Below are 22468 nucleotides of genomic sequence, written 5' to 3' on the forward strand. Positions count from 1 at the left end.
AAGGCTGCTCTCAGCCTTTGGTGTGGACGTCAGCGGTCAGCCTCTGCCTCTGCCCATCAAACAGTTTCCAGTGGGGAAACCATGGGGGGGGGCTTGTGCCATGACAGCTGCATGGCCACCAAAGGGTGAGCCAGGATGGAGAGCATGCAAGAGAATGGGGGAAAGCGGGGCACATGAGAAAGCACAGACAGGAGGAGCGACACACAGACAACAGGAACAAACAAGCAAACCAACTTTGTCCAGCCACTGTTACTTTAACATGAAAGACTTCACTGCTTTTATATTCCCCTGCCTCCTCCTCCTCCTCCTCCTCCTCCTCTTCCTCCTCCTCCTCCTCCTCCTCCTCTTCCTCCTCCTCCTCCTCCTCTTCCTCCTCCTCCTCCTCCTCCTCTTCCTCCTCCTTCTCCTCCCTCTCCTCCTTCTCCTTTCTCCCTTCTCTCTTCTTCCTTCTTTCTTCTCTCAGCCTCCTGAGTAGCTGGGATGACAGGCGTGAGATCCCAGCACCCATCCTCTAGAATATTATCTTCATGCTTTAGCTCTGGAAATAATGCTTTCCATTGTGCAAATAACCTTCCACCCTACTCTCGTCAGTGCCACTCACTATTACTTCTTTAGGGCAGGGAGCATGGTCTAGTGGTAGAGTGCTTGCCTAGCATGCATGAAGACCCGGGTTCGATTCCTCGGTACCCCATACGTAGAAGAAGCCAGAAGTGGTGCTGTGGCTCAAATGGTAGAGCTCTAGCCTTGAGAAAGCTCAAGGACAGTGCTCAGGCCCTGAGTTCAAGCCCCAGGACTAGCAAAACAAAACAAAAGAACTTGACATTTATTATCTCCAAAAGACTTAGCTCAAATAGTACTACGTCTATTTTTAACAAACCCCTCAGAGCTGCACTAATAAGGAAAATAATGCTTTTGTTTACGTCACATTTTAAACTTACAGCAAATGGAGAATTCGGTCTATAATATTCCATTGTCAGTGGCTCTAACGAGGTGATTCTTTTTGGCCATTTGTTTTCATGTCTTCTTCCTTTTCTGTCTTTTGACCCCTCTGCTTGTCTTTGGCTCTGTAGCTTAGTCAAAAAGCTGCCATATTGTCGTTGCACAATGAATGCCAGTTGTACCAATCAAGAGAGATTCAACTAAGTTCACGGACTTACTCAAAACTGTCCATGTGACATGGAAAAGCCATCTGACTTTGATGTCCAAAACCCTTGTCATAATAAACAAACTTGACCCGGCCCCAGGTTAAACACAGACTTTACCTGAGTCTCCAGGCCAAATCAGTCCCATCTGCCAAAAGTCCTTGCAGACCCATGCCATGACTGAAAATGGGCCACAGCCATTTTGAAATCCCTTCATGAAAAATGTCTCCAGTCTCACTGGAGACTGGTGGTTCCGGCCTGGCCAGGATCCACAAACAAAAAGAAGCCCCCCCCCCCAAACCACCGGTGGAATAGATAATAATCTATGCATCCCTAAAAGGTTTATTTCTCTTTGACATTTGACTAAGGTGTATCAAGGGCAAACCTCTTTATAGTTATCTTAACATTTGAGATTCATTACATTTTTTTTTTGAATGTCCATTTCTTTCCTCGAACTTGAGAAACTTAGGGCTGTTATTGCTTCAGATAAATTCTGGGTCCTGTGCCCCTTCTCCTCTGCACCTCATTTTACCATGGCTCACTCTGGTTCTTCATAGGGGTGTGTGTGTGGGGGTGTGTGTGTGTGTGTGTGTGTGTGTGTGTGTGTGTGTGTGTGTGTGTGTACGCGCGCGCCCCCATCTGTTTTCTATTTTCTCTGCCTCAGAAGCCTGGCTTCACTAGGACCACAGCAAATTGTAGCCCTGTGACGCCCCCTGGTGTTATTCTGTAGTCCTGCAGATTGGTGGCTGGGTATTTTTATCTATGTATTTCTATTTATTTTTAGGTATTTATATGTCTGTTGGTTTGGGGTGCATGGCCTGGGGCCTGAGCGCTGTCCCTGAGCCTTTTAAATAATTTTTTCCATTGTTATTATAAAGGTGATATATGGAGAGGGTGATTGCTTCCTAAGTTAGGTCATCAGTATATTTCTGTTGGGACAGCGTCCCTTCTTCCCTGGCTCTCTCCCTCCCATCCCCACCCACAAGTTCAGGGTCCTGTGATGACCACGGCTGCCCTGTGTGTCCCTGAGCGTTAGAAACCCAATGCTGGCGTTCTACCACTTGAGCCACGGCTCCACTCAGCTTTTTGGGTGGGTGGTTCATTGGAGATAAGAATGTCACACTATCATTTCTTCCCCCTGGGCTGGCTTTGAATCATGATCCTCAGGTCTCAGCCTCCTGAGTAGCTAGGATGACAGGAGGGAGCCACCAGCATTGAGCAAAGCCATATTTCACAGGACAGACAGACAGACAGATAGACAGGAGCAAGCTCACGCTTTTTTTTTTTCCTATTGGAAAAAGGTTACCAAGACATGTGAAAGAGTATCAATGTATGTGAATTAATGCACCTTCTATCTGGCAAATATCATGTAACCCTTTTATTAATTACAATAAATATTTTTTTTAAAAAAAAGGTTCCCTTCCCTGTGTTTGGTATAACCTCTTCCCAAATCCCCAGTGCCAGATCTCAAAATATTGGGGTTCCCACATATAAATTTGGGGGAACACACGAGCCTGAGTCTCGCAGTAGGGTCCGTTTTTCATAACGGAGCAGCTTGAACCTGCTGTCTTCTGTGGGTGCTGGTGAGAAGGAAAAGAATGAAGGTCTCTCAGTTCTGCGGCACCCCAGTTCTGCCCTCTTGGAGGTCTTCCAGATGTGTTCTCCAGCTGTGTGTGGAGGCAGGATTCTTCTGGGGGTGTCTGGCCTGGGTCCTAAGCTTGAAAGGTGATGAATACCCCACTGTGACAGCCGGCTGAGAATATTGTGCAGCGTTTTACAAGTCAGTCAGTGATGCAGAAAAGGATGCATTGGTTCCTCTGTTAGAAAGTAGGGTGCTGGAACATTTGTAAAGAAAGGGAAAGACCTGGAAACAAAAGTGAAGGCAGGCCCAGAGAGACAAAGGAGGCAAATTTCCCCTCCTAAGTGGAAGTAGACTTTAGCTCCTAAACTCCTAAGTCGGTAGGTGGGGTGGGGTGAGAAAGTGTGTGCAGGCGCATTAGGTGAAATACGGTAGGTGCAAGGGGGCCCAGCAAATAGTGCAATTCCTTCAGAAGGCCAAGACAAAGTGCAGCAAAATAAAACAGCAGGAAGCCAGCAGGGGCTGGGGAGGGAGAGGGAAGGAGAGGGGAAGATTGTGGGAAGGGAGGGCGGGGTGGATCAAGAGGAGTGTTCATCAAAGATTTTGTTCAATGGCAGTTCCTTTGGACAACTACTTAAAGAAAGCATAAAATGCCAGAAAGAAAAAGAAAAGAAGAGAAGAGAAAAGAAAATCAGGCTTTACCCAGACAATGATGATACTACCCAAGAGTTAGGAAGGGTCAGTTGTGGTCGAGAAAAATCAATGTAATTATATAGACTATAGAGAAATATATTTTATATATGTATCTATCATACTTATTATATATTGTTTTGTATACTTTATTATTATATTGTATTTACTTCATTATTTGCATTTAACATGTGATTATATTTAGTAGATATTTCATATGCCATGTTATATTTTATTTCATTATTTGCATTTATCATATTTATTACGTATTTCACATGCCATATTATTATGTATTATGTATTTCTCATATTTAGCATACAATTTATATGCTGTTATATATTATATTTTATCATTTATCATATTTGTTATGTGTTATTTGATAAACAACGTTATATTATATTGCTCTACAGTGTGTATATATTTATATTATCTATCTTTGTTACATTTATATTCATATGAATGTCTATATTATATAGACATATTTATATGTCTATCTATATTTATATTATAGTATAGATTCTTACATACTGTTTATTTATAGAAATGTGTGATGTATATGTATTTGTCCTATGTTTACCCATCTCTCTCTTTTCTGGTGCCTCTTCTTGTTCTCCCTCTGAGATCTTCCTGGCGGCCCTGGGCTTCTCTTTTATCTGTAAGACCCTGGGTGGGGTGCTTATGAAGAGCTCGCTCACGCAAATAGAAAAGCGGTTCGAGATCTCCTCTTCTACCTCTGGACTGCTGGATGGAGGATTCGATTTAGGTAATGGCAATTCCTGTTGGAATCACCAGCTGGGAGGGGTGGAAAAGAAAAGCAATCCACGCATGCTCTGTGGCTCAACACCCCCCCCCCAAAAAAAAACTAGGGTCCCTTGTAGCAGGAGGGAGGGATTGGGGGTCAGGATTATGACTTTGGGGTGTCACAAAGAGAGCAAGGGTTTTTGCTGAGTGCTTTGTCACAGCCAACAGCAACAAACAAAGGACAATGACAATAAAATTGTCCAGGCAAACAGTTCCTGGATATTGTGTTGAAAGATTCAGATCTTGGTCCCAAGTTCATTGCCTCCCAATTTTCTGATTTTTTTTTAAAGATTTTTTTTATATCTTCCTTCCTCAGTCAAGATGAAACAATTTGATGAAAAAATATTGAGACTCAAAACAAATTATTTTTTTAAAAAAAGAACAGGAATCTTATGTTTTTGAAGAGCAAAAAAACAACTTTGGAACAAACTGATGTTTTGATTCTTTTTATTTTACTTTATTTTATTCACTCTTTGGAGATTAAGTGACCTTCCTTCCTTCCCTCCCCCCTTCTCCCCTTCCCCCTTCCCTCCTCCCCTCTCTTTCTCCCTCCCTCCTTCTCGCCTTCCTTCCTTCCCTCCCTCCCTTCTTCCCTCCCTCTCTCTCTTTCTTTCTTTCTTCCTTGAAGATACTGATTTGTCATTTCCCTTTAAGCTTTAGGACCTTCTATATTACCGAAGCTTAATGATTAAGGTTAATTAGATCAAGATTAATCAAAATTATTCTTTTTTTATTGTCTAAATGATAGCTCGTTTCCTCTTTGTGCTTTGCTTTTTAAAAATTATTTGGAGAGAAGCCCTAAAATTATGTCTGTCATATTGTCATATAGATTGCAAATATTTCCTACAAGTTTTGCCTTTTTTTTTTTTTTTTTTTTTTTGCTCAAGGCTGGTGCTCTACCACTTGAGCCACAGCTCCACTTCTGGTTTTCTGGTGGCTTAACGAGCATTTTAGGTAGCACTGATTTCTTTGCTTGCCTCTAAACCTCATGACTTCCACTTTTACCTTCAGATTTTTGGAAGTATAGCCTCAAAAAAAATTTTTTTAAGGAAATAATACCCTCAAAAGTAAATTAAATTAAAAGTAAATTTTTTAAAAAGTTACAGTCATGGTGTGGTTATTTGTATCCACAAAACGCGACGTGTGCCTGACTTGAAGGCTGACTCACTCCACCTGGAAATTCTCCCCCTCTCAATTCTTGAAATCATTCATATTCAATATTGAATCAAGCAGTTTTTTCTTCTGGGAAAACTTTCTAAAACTCCTAATCACAGTCTCCCTTTTCTGTGGTAATGATATCTCTGTCTTTTAATTTTTTAAATTACTAGTATGTTTTTAAAGGCAGGTGACATAGCTTCTTCTCTTCTTCCTCTTTCTCTTCCTCTTCCTCCTCCTCCCCTTTCCCCTTTTTCCTCCTCCTCCTTCTCCTCCTCCTCCTCCTTCTTCTCCTTCTCCCTCTCCCTCTCCCTCTCCCTCTCCCTCTCCTTCTTCTTCTTCCTCCTCCTCCTCCTCCTCCTCTTCTTCTTCTTTTTCTTCTTCTTCTTCTTCCTCCTCCTCCCCTTTCCCCCTCCTCCTCCTCCTTCTCCTCCCTCCTCTTCCTCCTCCTCCCCTTCCTCCTCCTCTTTCTGGCTCTAAGTATTATGACCATTATATATGAACCACTGAAAGCATCACAAGGTACATGAATGCATTAATACATACATTTCCCTCCGATCAAGAAGTTTTTTCTCCTTTAATTTTTTGGCCAGGTCAGTTCCATCCAGTCAACTCGGCATTCATCAGGAAAATTCCATTTCCCGAATATTGCCAAGTAGTTCAAAGTGTTTTGTGTGGGCAGCGCCAACTCTAGTTGTGTATGGTTCAAGCCATGGAACCTTCCAAGCATGCGTTGCTTATACATGAGGTTTTCCCCTCTCAATCAAATGACAGAATGTGGAGAAAAATATCGGCTACCCTACTTCCTGCTCACTCCTTTGGTATCTGCCCTGGGGTGGGGGGTCTTTGGTTTGCCACACAATAAGAGGCAGCCAGTATTTCATTGACTCCTCTGCTTATAATTGTGCGCTCTCTCTCTCTCTCGCTCGCTCTCTCTCTAGGAAATTTATTTGTTATTGTCTTTGTAAGTTACTTCGGAGCAAAACTCCACCGACCAAAGCTGATTGGTATTGGCTCCTTAATCATGGGCACTGGAAGTTTAGTAATTGTTCTGCCACATTTCCTCATGGGCCGGTAAGTTGTTCGGGAATGATTTCTTGGCACGTGAATCACAGACCTGAATTTATCTGTTCATTCAAGTTTTATCTTTCTGTGTTACCAGTCCTGATTCTTGACTTCAGGGCCCGAGTGGCCCTGTCGTTAACCCTTTTTCGACACCACACTGGTGCTCTACCACGTGAGCCACAACTCCACTGCTGGTTTGCTGGTGGTTCACTGGAGAGATAAGTGTCACACGCACTTTCCTGCCCAGGCTGGCTTTGAACTGTGATTTTTCTCAGATCTCAGCTTCCTGAGTAGCTGGGATGACAGCCCTGAGACACCCGAGTCTGGCTTCTCTCTTGATTTATTCCCATCCTTTGTATCTATCCCTTCCTTTTGCTGTTCACAAGGAAATGACTAGAGCCTAAGCTGCATCGTTAGCCTCTGAAACTCCCCCATTCTGAGTGATTGGAGACGCTGAGTGCTTTAAATCACAATCACCTATAAGCCATGGCCTCTAATATTCAAAATGGACATTCACCAAGGTCAGCCATCGGTGACTCTCGCCTGTCAACCCAGCTACTCAGGAAGCTGAGATCTGAGGATCATGGTTCAAAGCCAGCCTGGGCAGGAAAGTCCATGAGACTCTGATCTCCAATGAACCACCAAAAACCCAACGTGGAGGTGTGGTTGTAGGGGTAGAATGCCAGCTTAGGCAGGCCCTGGGTTCAACCCCAGTAAGGCCCAAAGAATCACAGATTATGTCTGATTTTTTTTTGAAGTTTCATTTTCTTAAAGCAAGGATCATCACACGCCACTTAGAACTTTAGACTCGATTGGTATTTTATAGGATCCTCATTTGGGTGCATCCTGTTTGGTTATGATGGCATGTTCAAGTGGATTAGAACTTGTTGAAGTTTGAGCCGGAAGGCAGCAAGGCTGTCTTGAGGTTTCATAGCAGCGTTTGCAAAGACATGGAAAGACCTGGGGGGGAGGCGGGGGGGAGCAGGGGGGAAGAAAAAGTCATGTTAAAAAAGTCAGGCCAAGGATGCCCACATGGACCTTAGAATTAATGTTGACATATCTCAATATACAGTCTGGGGTTGGTATCCAAACGTACATTGTGTGTTTATTAACCGCAATGTGGAGAACTCAAGCCACATAACACCTCATTAGGGCTAACTCAACAGTCAACAAAATAAATACCAGGGAAAATCGTACTTGAAAGGAAGGGGTGGGGCCAGGGGAGGGGCGTGGTCAAGGGGCGGGGCACTGAGTAGAGAGTGGCCAATGAGAGTGGGAGCGGTCACAGGGAGGGGTGGGGCCACGGGAGGGGCGGGGCCAGTGGGAGAGGGGTGTGTAGAATCAAGAATCCAGTGCCCATGCTACATAATGAAGAAGAGGGAGGGGAGAGATGTTGGAAAGGGGAATATGCATATGCATCCATGTGCTGCTTGACCGAATGGCATCTCCTTTGGATAACTACTTAAAGATAACCATAATTTATTTTTTAAAAACTAGATAACAGGTTTTGCAGAACCATGTCTTTCTTCACTGATATCCTCTCCAAAAAAGAAACAAATAAACAAACTACAGGCCAGCAAGGGGACACAGTGGGGGTGGTGGGCCCTCAGGGAAAGAGTGGGGGGGGCTATTTGGGAGGACAGGGCTGGGGGAAGGAGGGGGTGCTGTGTTCCTGGGGGAAACACAAATCCCAGACAAGCAACCCTTTTGGTCTAATCATGGCTCTTGCAGGTACAGGTACTCGACTGAGATCTCCAGCAACCCTCTGAAAAGCATCATCCCAACCTGCTCGGTCAACCAGACCCTGCCACTGTCCGAGGCCTCACCTGAAATCCTGGGGAAGGGTAAGGAGGGTGAGTGACAGCACCCCATCTTCCATAACTTCCAAATGGGGTCACACCTCTGTGGACTGATGGTGAAATAGACATATATAATAGATACACACACACACACACACACACACACACACACACACACACACCAGCTGGCAGATAGGAAAATGAATTTTAGAAAAACAGCCAAGCACTGCTGGCTCCCGCCTGTCGTCCCAGCTACTCAGGAGGCTGAGATCTGAGGATCTCGGTTCAAAGCCAGCCTGGACAGGAAAATTCAAGAGACTTGTCATCCCCACTAGACTCAGAAAACTGCTGGAAGTGGAGGTGTGGCCACCAGCCTTGAGCCTGGAGTTAAAAGTCCCAGGACCGGGGCACACAAACACAAAAGGCTGATTAAATTCACTATAAAATTGTTATTCCACAGCACCTTACCCTGTTGTTAAAACCTAGCCCAAAGACTCCACAGAGACCAACAGATGGGATCATTATGCAGTGGTCACAGTTAAAGCAGATTCAAATATGAACTGGGCGTGTGAGTCCACAACTCCTCGAATAAGATATTCTCCATGTGTTTCTGAATACCCCAAAAGTGGCAGACACACTTAAGACGTTAGAAATTACTGTCTCCGTATGGCGGAATTTCAAATGCTGTGGCTAGCTTTATGTCGAGTGTGTGTGTGTGTGTGTGTGTACGCTTATTGTTACCATTAAAGTGTTGTACAGAGGAGTGACTGTTTCATATGTCGAATAATGAATTCCTTCATTTTTGTTTCCTTCTTTCTCTTTCCTTCCCTCCCTCCTTCCCTCCTTCCTTCCCTTTCCTTCTTTCCTGTTTTTTCTTTCCTTCCTTCCTCTTTCTTTTCCTTCTTTCTCTCTTTCCTTCCTTCTTTTTCTTCTTCTTTATTTTGTTCTGTCCTTTCCCTCCTTCCTTCCTTCTTTCCTTCATTCTTTCTTTCTTCCCTTTTTTGTTTCTCTCCTGCCTTCCTTTTTCCTTTTCCTCTTTCTTTCCTTCCTTCTTTCTTTCCTTCTCTCTCGTTCTTTCTTGCCTTCCTTTTTCTTTTCTTCCTTCTTTCTTCTCTCTCTTTTCTTCTTCCTTTCTGTCCTTCTTTCTTTAGATTGTTCTTTTTTCTTCCCTCCCTCTCTGTCTCTCTCCCTTCTTTCTTTGTTTTCAGACAGTGATCCCTTTCTCCTTGGACGTGCTCTCTGTGTTTTCCTCTGGTTGCCAGCTTTGTTGGAAGAGGACTCCTTGTCACATAAGAACAAGCCCGGGATTGCCGCTGTTGTTTAAAATGAAGCTCTTTTCTTAGCAGGCTGTGACAAAGGGTCTGAAGGTTATTACTGGCTCTATGTACTTCTGGGAAACATGCTGCGAGGAGTGGGGGAGACTCCCATCATGCCTCTGGGAATATCTTACATGGATGACTTTTCTAAAGGAGGCAATTCTTCTGTTTACTTAGGTAAAGCACAGAGAACATGACCTTGAACCATTCCTTTCTTGGGGGGGGGTGGTATCTAGCCCTGAAATAATTGCACTACCAAATTAACTCTTTTACCCAGGAGAAGTTATTTAGAGAAAGGCACTGGATGCTTTTTACTATATATATATATTAGAGAACCCAGGCATAACATTGCACTTTCCACCTGGAATACTGGCGATTTGAGAAGGAGAGATTTGGGTAGTCTGGCATCTGCCCGTAGTCCTGGCTACATGGGGGGAACCATATTGATTGTGTTTCAAGCTGGCTGCAGGCAAGACCAACCAGATCTGAGGATCACAGTTCAAAGCCAGCCTGGGAAGGAAAATCCATGAGACTCTGATCTCCAATGAATCACCAGAAAACCAGACGTGGAGCTGTGGCTCAGGTGGTAGAGCGCCAGCCTGGAGGGAAAGAAGCTCAGGGACAGCGCCCAGGCCCTGAGTTCAGATCTCAGAACCACAGAGCCAGGCTAGCAGCTCCCTCTGTCTGCTTGCTAACTCTGACCACCTGGTGTGATCACGCCCTCAGGTTGCTTGCAAGCCATCGCAATGATAGGTCCAATCCTGGGGTTCATTATGTCGTCTGTGTTTTCCCGATTGTATGTGGATATCGGCTTCGTGGACCTGAGTAAGTACAAACCAGACAAGGAAACTTCTGGAAGGGAAAGGTGGAAGTGGTACTGTAGGTCAGGTGGGATAAGTGGCCTGAGGCCCTGAGCTCAAGCCCCAGGAAAGGTACCAAATCAGTAAGAAAGAAAAGAGAGCCCCCACCCACACCCTCCCCCCCCTGCAAATAATTGATCTTAAGATGGATGAACTATAGAGTTCACTATATAGCCAGTGGGGAGAAACAGTCATTATCAGTATTGTTCCCCAGTGCATCAATATCGATCCCAAATGCACCTTTGGCAATATTGTATTCATGATCAATAATATCCCCAAAGGTAGCATTTTCCATACTGTTCCCAAACTTACCATTATCAGTGTAATTGTTCCCAAACTTGTCCTAATCAATATTGTTAGCATTGTCCGTAATTGTGTCCAAATGTCGCATTGTCAATATGGACAATGATCCATATCCTGGACAATCCGTATCCATATTGATCCCAGATGTATCATGATCCGTCTTGTGATCATTATCACTCTTGTGACCTTAGCAATAGTGTCCCCAAACTTAGCATGACCAATCCTGTCCCCACACGTAGCATTATCCATGTGGATAAGGAGCATTATCCATAATCAATAAACCATCGTTATCGATATTGGTTGCAAACGTGCCGGGCATTGTTCCCAGACGCAGCCCTCGTCAATACGGTCACCACGAGACATCCTTAGCAAGGTCACCCCCGGACTCGGCCTCCCCGAGACCGTGTGATCGATGCTGACATTGATTACCACTGTTATCACCATCATCACCCTCACCCACACTTTGTCACCTTGCCGGATGCTGTTCCCCTGCTTACGGTCACCCACTATTCTTAGAGTGGTCAGTCCTGTCCCCCAACGGCTAATGATCATTGCCAATATCACAAGCAATCGTGATCAATACCGTTCCCCCCTCCCCTTCCCGCAGAGACCGTCCGCATCAACCCCAAGGACGCGCGCTGGGTGGGGGCCTGGTGGCTGGGCTTCCTGGTGTCAGCCCTCCTGTCCTTCCTCTCGGCCATCCCCTTCTTCTTCCTGCCCAAGAACCCCAACGACCCGCAGGCCTCGGAGAAGGACTCCGGCTCGGTGCGCAAGGAGGAGGCCGGGCTGCAAGCACACCTCACCGACCAGGAACAGCACGCGCCCTCCCCGCTGAGTGGTGAGGACCTCGGTGGAGGGGGCAGCCAAGGGTGGACAGCCACACGTGGTCAGCCAGGAGTAGGCAGCTAGGAGTGGACAGCCACATGTGGTCAGCTAGGAGTGGACAGCCAGGGTGGAGGCCACACGTGGTCAGCCAGGAGTGGGCAGCTAGGAGTGGATGGCCACACGTGGTCAGCTAGGAGTGGACGGCCAGGGTGGACGGCCACACGTGGTCAGCCAGGAGTGGACAGCCACACGTGGTCAGCTAGGAGTGGACGGCCAGGGTGGACGGCCACGCGTGGTCAGCCAGGAGTGGACAGCCACACGTGGTCAGCTAGGAGTGGGCAGCCAGGGTGGATGGCCACACGTGGTCAGCCAGGAGTGGACAGCCACACGTGGACAGTCAGGAGTGGACAGCCATACGTGGTCAGTCAGGAGTGGACAGCTAGAAGTGCACAGCCATGGTGAATGGCCACACGTGGTCATCCAGGAGTGGTCATCCAGGAGTGGACAGCCAGGGTGGGTGGCCACACGTGGTCAGCCAGGAGTTGACAGCCACACATGGTCAGTTAGTAGTGGACAGCAAGGGTGGGTGGCCACACGTGGTCAGCCAGGAGTGGACAGCCACATGTGGACAGCCAAGAGTGGACAATCACACGTGGTCATCCAGGAGTGGACAGCCACACATGGTCATCCAGGAGTGGACAGCCAGGGTGAATGGGCACATGTGGTCAGCCAGGAGTGGACAGCCAAAAGTGGACAGCCACACATGGTCATCCAGGAGTGGACAGCCAGGAGTGGACAGCCACAGTGAATGGCCACACATGGTCATCCAGGAGTGGACAGCCACAGTGAATGGCCACACGTGGTCATCCAGGAGTGGACAGCCAGGAGTAGACAGCCACATGTGGTCAGCCAGGAGTGGACAGCCAGGGTGGACGGCCACACGTGGTCAGCCAGGGGTGATCTCCCTCGTGACCTCGTGCTTCTATCATTTGTAGGCTTCTTAACATCCATGAAGAGCATTCTCTCCAACAAGCTGTACGTTCTGTATCTGATCATGTCACTGCTACATCTGAGCACCTTCATTGGCTCTTTCTCCTACGTCTTCAAGTACATCGAGCAGCAGTACGGCCAGCCGTCCTCGCACACCAACTTCTTGTTGGGTGAGATCTGCCCCCACTCCCTTTGCCAGATCGCTTCTGTCCCACCCAGTGGGGATGGCATGAGGCCGTGACTTTTACATTTCCGGGGGAAAATGCCTGCACATTCTGCCTCCAGCCTCTTGAAATGGTGCTCATGTGGGTATAGAGAGGATTTGGCCTTAGCCTTTCCTTCGGCATTTAGCCCACACCCCACCTCTGAGCCTAGAGATATGTGGAGGTAAATCTCCCCCTAACAGATTCTCGTTCCAATATGCATGGATGGTGCTATCACAGCTCCAAATTATAATATAAACCAGGCGACGGTGGCTCCCGCCTGCCACCCCAGCTACTCAGGAGACTGAGATCTGAGGATCATAGTTCAAAGCCAGCCTAGCAGGAAAGTCTGTGCGACTCTGATCTTCCGTGAGCTGCTTAGAAAAAAAAAAAAAAGCCAGAAAGCCAGGAGTGGCTTGAATTGATAGAGTACTAGCATTCAGCAAAAAAGCTCTGGGACAGCGCCCAGGCTCTGAGTTCAAGCCCCACCACGGATCAAAAATAAAATTAAACACCTACAACATTGAGATTTCCCAAAGAGAGAAATGAGCCAGGTGACACTGGCTGCTCACACTTGTCATCCTAGCTACTCAGGAGGCTGAGATCTGAGGATTGGGTTTCAAAGCCAGGACTACCCTTGAGCAAAAAAATGCCAAGAGACCCAGGCATTGAGTTCAAGCCCCAGGACCAACACAAAAGAGAGAGAGAGAGACACACACACACACACACAGAGAAATGAGAATCGGTGCACAGACCCCATAAAGTATTCCTAACTCGCCACCAATACCATTATTTTAGACAATATTTTTGCTATAGTATGAATTCTAGAATGCCATTGCCCTGCTTTGATTCACAAGAGAACGTTCTTTCACTCCAGGAATTGATTTTGAAACACGGCACACATTTTGGAGAACCGGAAGTCATTTCTTCACTTTTTTTCTTTATTTAGGTCAGTTGTGGGTCTTGAACTCAGAGCCCAGGCACTGTCCCTGAGCTTCTTTGGCTCAAAGCTGCTGCTTTACCACTTGAGCCACAGCGCCATTTCTGGTGCTGTTATTGTTTTACACCAGAAAGAAACAAAACACATAGCCCACCTAGCAGAAAAGATCCAGGGAGAGCCAACTCTATCTGTCATCATTTTCATATTAAAACAAATCAACCCCTTTCTATCTTGCACACACACACACACACACACACACACACACACACACCAAATAAAGGGCATACCAATTCCCTCAGGCCATTTTGATCTGCCACCCTTATTGAAGAAGTGACCAGAAATGACCAGATGAATTGGGTTGACCCCTACTGTGTTTCCTCTATAAAATGATCACTCTTGTCTGTTTTGATTTTCCAGGGGTTATTACTCTCCCCGCGGTGGCTTCTGGCATGCTCTTAGGAGGATATCTCATTAAAAAATTCAAACTGACCGTGGTCGGGATTGGCAAGATGTCATTTTGCTTTTGTCTGATGGCCGTCTTACTTCACGTGACTAACTACATGCTCATCTGCGAGCGCAGACAGGTTGCAGGCCTCACGGTGGCCTATGATGGGTTCGTATCCAGTCTTATATCTATGTCATGGTGGGTAAATGCAGAACAAATAAGCTGAGATTTACATAAACGGTTAAATGTCTCAGCCCGGGACCCGTGGCTCACGCCTGTCATCTCAGCTACTCGGAAGGCTGAGATCTGAGGATCGTGGGTTCAAAGCCAACCCAGGGCAGGAAAGTCTGGGAGACTCTGATCTCCAATAAAAACAATCAAAAAAAATTTCAGAACTGGTGCTTTGGCTCAAGTGGTAGAGCACCCGCCTGGAGTGAAATCAGCGCCCAGGCCCTGATTTTCAGTTCAAATCCCAGGACTGGCACAAAATACGAAAACAGTATGCAACTGCTCCTGCAGCAGAGGCTGAGCCTGTGGGGAAAATGCGCAGGGCAGCCAAGAAACCTGGACAAGGGAGCTGGGTTTCCTTGCTGCTCTTTCCTCCCCTCCCCTCCCGTTCCTCATCCTTCCTTCCTCTCCCTCTCTCTCTTCCTGCCCTCCCCTGCAATCTCTCCTCCTCTCCTCCAGTCTCTTCTCTCCTCTCACCCCTTCTCTTCTCTTCTCCAATCTCTTCTCTTCTCTTCTCTCCTCCCCTCCCTCTCTGTTTCTTTTCCTTCCCATCTCCTCCCCCTCCCCTTCTCTCTCTTCTCTTCCTCCTCCTCTACCCCCTCCTCTCTCTTCCTCCTCACTCTCCGCCCGCCATATGTCTGTCTTGTCTTTCCAGAAGCAGTCTACCGGTCCAGTCTCCCATGAATGCTCCACTGAAGAACATGCCACTTCTCCAGTGCAATGCGGACTGTGGCTGTGAGGAGAGCCACTGGGAGCCAGTGTGTGGGGCCAATGGCCTCATGTACTTTTCTCCTTGCCTGGCAGGATGCTCAGCGCCAGATGAGTTTGGCACCAGGAACCATACTGTGAGTATCAGAGCTTGCGTTCTCTCCCCTCTTGAACCTCCACAACAAGCTGGATTTCCCAGTTCCTCGTCTACCCCTTCTCCAACTCAGCCCTCCAATAAAAGCCATGTGAGGAAAGGAAACTGAGCAACTGTTATCCCAGCTCCTCAGGAGGCTGAGATCAGAGGACCGCGGTTCAAAGCCAGCCCGGGCAGGAAAGTCCATGAGACTCTGATCTCCAATGAACCGCCAGAAAACCAGACGTGGAGCTGTGGTTCAAGTGGTAGAGCGCCAGTCTTGAGGGAAAGAAGCTCAGGGACAGCATCCAGGCCCTAAGTTCAAGACCCAGGACTGACACGAAAAAGAGAAGGAAGAGGAGGAGAAGGTGGAATAGTTGAATTAGAGAAAGTAAAAGTGGGTAGAAGAGAAATATACTATTTTTTTGCCAGTCCTGGGGCTTGAGCTCAGGGCCTAGCACTGTCCTTGGGTTTTCTCAAGGCTAGAGCTCTACCACTTGAGCCACAGCACCACTTCTGGCTTTTTCTAGGTATGAGGTACCGAGGATTTGAACCGGATCTTTATGCATGCTAGGCCAGCACTCTACCACTTAGGCCAAACTCCTGGCCCAAGTAATTATACTTTTAAGAGTTGTTTTTCTCAAGACTGGCGCTCTACCACTTGAGCCACCGCACCACTTCTGGTTTTCTGGTGATTCGTTGTAGATAAGAGTCTCACAGACTTCTGACTTCCGTGCCAGGCTGGCTTTGAACCGTGATCTTCCAATCTCAGCCTCCTCCAGTAGCTGGGATGACAGGTGTGAGCCCCTGGCACCCAACGACACTTATTTTCAAGTATCACGAAATGTATGTACTTTGGTATTCTGGTAATCGTCCCTGAAACTGTTCTGCAGGTGTTTTATAACTGTAGCTGTGTCCAAGCCTCTGGTTTTCAAAAAGGAAATTACTCAGCCTATTTGGGTGAATGCCCCAGAAGTGATGACTGCAAAAAGAAATTTAACATTTACATGGGCATGCAAGTCATATACTCTTTTATAACCGCCCTGGGAGGTCCTGCCTTTGTCTTGCTGCTTGTGAGGTATGACGATTTCCAAGTCAAGCATGTGCATGCACAGTCGTCTATAAATATCTTTAATGGTTCTCTGTGGACCCCAAGTTCTCACCTGTTTAACTACTAGAATGATACATCCGCTCGGGTCATTAGCATAATTAATCATGGTTTTGCTTTTGATTCTTTCCATTGTGAAATCTAAATTCCTTCCCTCCTTCCTCCCTTCCTTCCCTCCCTCCTTCCCTTCTCTCCCTCCCTCCTTCCTTCCTTCCTTCCTTCCTTCCTTCCTTCCTTCCTTCCTTCCTTCCTTCCTTCCTTCCTTCCTGGGTGCTGTCCCTGAGCTTCCTTTTTGCTTAAGGCTGATGCTCTACCATTTAAGTCACAACTCCATTTCTGGCCATTAGTGGTGTCTCACAGACTTTAGTGCCTAGGCTGGCTTTGAACCTCAGTCCTCAGATCCCAGCCTCCTGAGTAGCGAGGATACAGGCGTGAGCCACGGGCGCCCAGACTTTCTTTCTTGCCATGACATTTTTTTTCGGGGGGGGGGGCATTACTAAGACTTAAACTCAGGTCTAGAGTGCTTGACTTTAGTTTGCTTGGTCAAGGTTGGCCCAATATCAATTGAACTACAAGCCATTCTGAACATTTTGGGGGGGTGGTTAATTAGAGATAAGAGTCTCATGGGCTTTTCTGCATAGACTGGCATCATACTTTTGATCTTGGGATCTCAGGATCTGAGTAGCTGAGATTACAAGCATGAGCCATTGGTTCCTAGCTTTTGTCATGACTCTTAAGACCCAAGTTAACGGGCAATTTCCTGGATGATAAAAATGCCTCACTATATTCCTAAATGAAATTTCTATGTTGAGTTGTTCTGTACCCTGACCAGCAGGAGACATCACTTATTGATTTCATGGAGAGAAAACATTTGGATGCCCCAGATATAAATTTATGAATTTCAGTCCATAATAACATCTCAAAGCTTTTAATACACACACAAAATGGATTTTGACCTAGTTTTCCATAATACTCTTCCAGACAGAAGAGAAACATATGAAGAGAATTTATTCCTTAGGCAGACATTTAGACAAGACACTTAGTTGAAGAATATTCCATGATCAACAAAGGAGTTAAGATATCCTAGACATGCACCTTATATTACAATAATAGAGACTGACATAGGAACAATAAACGTAAAGCCAGATGCCAGTGACTCACACCTGTCACCTCAGCTCCTCGGGAGGCTGAGATCTGAGGACCACAGTTCGAAGCCAGCCCAGGCAGGGAAGTCCAGGAGACTCTGATCTCCAATGAACCACGAGAAAACCAGACGTGGAGCTGTGGTTCAAGGGGTGGAGCGCCAGCCTGGAGGGAAAGAAGCTCAGGGACAGCGCCCAGGCCCTGAGTTCAAGACCCACACAACTGATCAAAAACAAAGGGTCCAGATTCAAATTCCCCCCCCACGCATATATATATATATATATTTATTTATAGAGTAGATAAATAGACTCTATAAGTCTCATGAGGCTAATATCTCCTGTACAATCTGACATTGGGGAAAGGAATTTTGGAATCCACAAGTTAATGACTGTGTTGACAACTAAGCCACTGCAGAGATCTCAGATTTCAATAAGAGTGATTTTTTTTTAAATTTCTATACCTGCATTCAATTAGCACAGGAATGGGTGCTGCGAAAGAAAATGGTTGACCTGCAAGACTGAGTGGATTTCTAATTGAGGAAAGCGATTCATCTCTCCATCTGCAAGGGCACTTCTAAATACACATGCAAGACGCTGAACTAACGAGCTTTAAAAAAAATGTCTTCTTGGTTGTATTATATAACACGGGAAATCTCATATCTTGTTAAAAGAGACATCAAGTCCTTATAGACATGAACCAAGTTACAATCATAAAATCTCACAGATAGCGCATATAAACGTGTTAAAACACGACGCCAAATAAGGGATCAATTATTATTACTTGGTTGTTGATCTTTAAAATAAAAAAAAACCCTAAAACATAGCTATATAACTCAAGCGATTTACTGAAGGGTTTTCACTCGTTCACCAGGAAGAAGTGAACGTATCAATGTTTTATGATCCAACTCAAAAGTTCTAAAGATATGTAATGTTTCTTTGCCTGTCTCTTATTTCAGACTTGTTGAGCCTGAACTCAAATCACTGGCGATGGGTTTCCATTCACTGATTATAAGGACAGCAGGTATGAAAAAGTATATTCCATTCTGCATATAAATATTCATAACCAGGCTCCAAAACTAAATCTCATTAACTTTCCAATGATAAGCAATTTAATTTAAGAAACGTATACATAAGAATCACGTCTACCTTGTGGTAAGTGAAAATTGTAAGAGTTAGAGAAAAAGACTAAAGGGAATTTGATTGCTAATTCTAGGTAAAGCCAAGGTAAAGATCAAAGGAGCAGGATATTTATATTACATAGTACAACCCAAAGATGAGAAATTCTCAGATATTTTCGTTTCCTTTTCATTCATTTTATTATTGTTAAGTAATTGTACAAAGGGGTATTAATTGAAAAAGTCAGTTTATGAATATAATGCAACTTGATCAATGCCATCTTTTCCATTGTTCACCTCATCTCTCCCAGAGATTTTCTCCTTTACTTAGAAATATGACTAGCAGACAGAGACAGTGGTAAACTCCTGCTTTTATAGAGAATACCTAAAACAGGGAGTTCTGGGAATCTGGTCAAAATACAATTGTTCTAAAGTGGGTGCTGGTGGCTCACGCCTGTTATCCCAGCTACTCAGGAAGCCGAGGTCTGAGGATGGTGGTTCAAATCCAGCCTGGGCAGGAAAGTCCAGGAGACTCTGATTTCCCATGAATCACCAGAAAACTAGAAGTGGAGCTGTGGTTCAAGTGGTAGAGCACCAGCCTTGAATGAAAGATCAAGGACTGGGCTCAGGCCCTGAGTTCAAGCTCTAGGACTGGAAATTTTTTAAATATATCATAACCTAATTAAGACTTTCTCTTGTCTAGAGGATTCTAGATTGAGGCCATCCACAGGCAGAAAGTTATATATATTCCAAATTGGAAGCCCTACCTAGTTCCTGACGGGCTTCTTGTGTTTCAGGAGGAATTCTGGCCCCCATCTATTTTGGAACCCTGATTGACAGGACCTGTGTGAAATGGTCCATCACTCCATGTGGAAAGAAAGGAGCGTGCAGAATGTATAATTCCACATTATTTGGGTAAGTTGTCATCCACATTTTCCATTATTGGATTTCCACGCCCCCCTCAGTTTTAAAGCTATTGTCTTCCATGCAATAAGACATCAAAAATGATGTCCCTAATTAAGGAACGTGTCCTTTTCTGCCTGGGAATTCATTTGCAACTATCTTGAAAATAATTTATTAAGCCAAGCACTGGTGGCTCACACCTGTCACCACAGCTCCTCAGGAGACTGAGATCTGAAGATCGAGGTTCAAAGCCAGCCCGGGCAGGAAAGTCCAGGAGACTCTGATCTCCAGTGAATCACCAGAAAACCAGACGTGGAGCTGTGATTCACATGGTAGAGTGCCAGCCTTGAGGGAAGGAAACTCAGAGACAGCTCCCAGGCCCTGAGTTCAAATCCCACAACTGACAAAACAGCATCCATGTACATATACATATACAACTGGTATTTATATATAAATAAACAAAATATACATTTATTTAAGTAGATATAGATATAGATATTACTGGTATTTTGATTTGGGATTGCCTAAAATCTATAGATCAATTGGGGATGAAATCGTAGTCACATTGAATCTTTTTTTTTTTTGCCAGTCCTGGGCTTGAGCTCAGGGCCTGAGCACTGTCCTTGGACTTTCTCAAGGCTAGAGCTCTACCACTTGAGCCTCAGCACCACTTCCAACTTTTTTCTATGTATGTGGTACCGAGGAATCGAACGCGGGTCTTCATGCATGCTAGGCAAGCACTTTAACCACTAGGCCAAACTCCTGGCCCCTCACATTGAATCTTGCTGTTTATGAATATGTAATACTCCCTGTTTAGGTGTGTATTGCTTTCCTCAACATGTGATTGTTTTCCTCTCTCACCTTGTGTGTAATTTATTAGATTCAGAGTAAGTACGGATTTTGTGGAGCTTCTAATATAAATAGTACTATTTTTAAATTACAAATTCCATGAATTCGTATAGGAATTCATTACAAATTCCATGAATTCGTATAGGAAAACTCTTGATTTTTTATGTATTAACAGCACATTGCAATCTTGCTATCCTTCATTGTTGCTAGAAGCATTTGTTCTTTGAGACTTACATCATAATGGTTGTGTTATCTGCAAGCAAAGACATGTTTCTGCTTCTTTCTCAAAGTATGGATGATGTATATATATATATATATATATGTAGTTTTTAAATTTTTTTGTTGGTCATGGGACTTAAACTTGAGGTCTGGGCGCTGTCCCTGAGCTTCTTTCCCTCCAGGCTGGTGCTCTACCCCTTGAACCACAGCTCCACGTCTGGTTTTCTGGTGGTTCACTGGAGATCAGAGTCTCCTGGACTTTCCTGCCCAGGCTGGCTTTGAACCTGGGATCCTCAGATCTCAGCCTCCCGAGTAGCTGAGATAACAAGTGTGAGCCACACTTGTTTCTTTCTTTTTCTTGTTAATACAAACTTATGGAAGTTGGCTATTGCTTCCTGAGTATCTTTCAAGGAATTGACTAAATTTCATCCAGGTTATTAATTTTGTGATTATGAACATGGAATAATGTTGTTCATGCAATTCCTTTATTATCTTTATTATTTCCCCTCTTGCTTAAGGGGAAAAGGATATTCTAAAGGGCATAGAAGAGAGTATTTTTCTGCTTTCATAAGGAAAGTTCAAGTCATTTTCCATGTCCTTTTGTATTAAAAACCCCCAAAGGATGCTCACATGAAGATTTCATTATGTTATAGCCATTTCAATGTTTTTTTCCTTTTCCTTCAAGGTCTACACACTAAAGAGAAATGTTGGAAGTCATTCCACTCCATTTAAATAATATTCTGTGCTCTTTCTCCTTTTCCTGTTTCTCTAGAATTAGCTTCTTGGGCATACAGTCTGGCTTGAAAAGCCTAGCCATTATTTTCTATGTTGCATTAATTTGGGCCATGAAGAAAAAATATGAAGGAAAAGCTACCAAGGAAATGGGAAATGGAGAAAAGGCACCAGAAGAAGCAACTGTAGAGTCCGTGAACAATAATGGACATTTAGTCAGTGAAACGCACATTTAAGAGAGGAAGAAGATACAGTTATTGGCATGTGTTTCAAAATCATAACAATAATAAAAGAACAAAGGAAGCCCACTGTAGTGTTAGAGAAAACCTATTAATTCCTTCACTGAGAATGCACACTCACTCTGGATAGGATGGGGAAATTTGATAAGGCCCAATTTATCCAAAGATAAATTGGATCCAAACATGTGGAAGTCTTCATTGGTAAGGTATAGAAAGTAAGACAAAATAATAATAATAATAATAATAATAACAGTAATAATAGAGTATTGGGAACAACAATAACAGAGTACTGGGAATAATAATAATAATAATAATAATAATAATAATAATAATAATAGAGTATCCAAAGTGAAATAGCAAATAGTAATAAAGTACTGGTGGCTCATGCCTGTAATCCTAGCTACTCAGGAGGCTGAGATCTGAGGATCAAGGTACAAAGCCAGCTGAGCCACTAAACACCAAGAGACTCTTATCTCCAATTAATCGACTAGGAAATGGGAAGTGGGCCTGTGGTTCTAGGGGTAGGGCGGGGTAGCCTTGAGCTGAAGAGCTCAGAGACAACACCCGGTCCCAGAGTTCAAACCCCATGACCCACAAAAAGAAACCCTAATAAGAATATAGACTACTGAGAGTGAAATCAAAATAATAGTAATAATATAGAGTATTGAAAGTAAAAGAGAAAATAATAATATTTGCTCCAACCATTATAACTCAATAAGCTGTCCAGAACAATGGGTAGGAAAGAAGAAGAAGAAGGAGGAGGAGGAGGAGGAGGAGGAGGAGAAGGAGAAGAAGAAGAGGAGGAGGAGAGGAGGAAGAAGAGGAGGAGGAGGTGGTGGTGGAGGAAGAGGAGGAGGAAGAAGAAGAAGAAAGAAAAGAAAACAGTTGGGATGGTGTCTCCATAGCCTGCATCTCACTGGACGTAATTGTGACGTGCACATCACATAACCTCGTCCATTTCAGGGCTGAAAATAAGTTT

General features: G+C 44.8%; 1 protein-coding gene across 6 annotated transcripts in view; it reads left to right on the top strand.

The window, feature by feature from the left end:
- Positions 1–21558, top strand: part of LOC150042477 (solute carrier organic anion transporter family member 1B3-like) — a 31162-nt gene extending 9604 nt beyond the window's left edge. For 3 of the 6 annotated variants that reach the window (XM_090324536.1, XM_090324539.1, XM_090324537.1), the window contains exons 4-16: positions 4033–4174; positions 6309–6441; positions 8164–8285; positions 9575–9724; positions 10274–10372; positions 11318–11548; positions 12531–12695; positions 14086–14281; positions 14997–15186; positions 16076–16260; positions 18389–18453; positions 19345–19462; positions 21291–21558. In XM_090324536.1, the coding sequence (XP_090180662.1) occupies positions 4033–4174; positions 6309–6441; positions 8164–8285; positions 9575–9724; positions 10274–10372; positions 11318–11548; positions 12531–12695; positions 14086–14281; positions 14997–15186; positions 16076–16260; positions 18389–18453; positions 19345–19462; positions 21291–21486 (1992 nt within the window). In that variant the 3' untranslated portion in view covers positions 21487–21558. The remainder of the gene's footprint in view (positions 1–4032; positions 4175–6308; positions 6442–8163; positions 8286–9574; positions 9725–10273; positions 10373–11317; positions 11549–12530; positions 12696–14085; positions 14282–14996; positions 15187–16075; positions 16261–18388; positions 18454–19344; positions 19463–21290) is intronic. The other 3 variants (XM_090324540.1, XM_090324541.1, XM_090324542.1) reach the window with 3 other exon arrangements.
- Positions 21559–22468: the final 910 nt, after the last annotated feature.

This window comes from Megascapheus bottae, chromosome 35 (genome assembly GCF_031878675.1).
Source record: "Megascapheus bottae isolate mThoBot1 chromosome 35, mThoBot2.hap1, whole genome shotgun sequence".
NCBI lineage: Eukaryota > Metazoa > Chordata > Mammalia > Rodentia > Geomyidae > Megascapheus > Megascapheus bottae.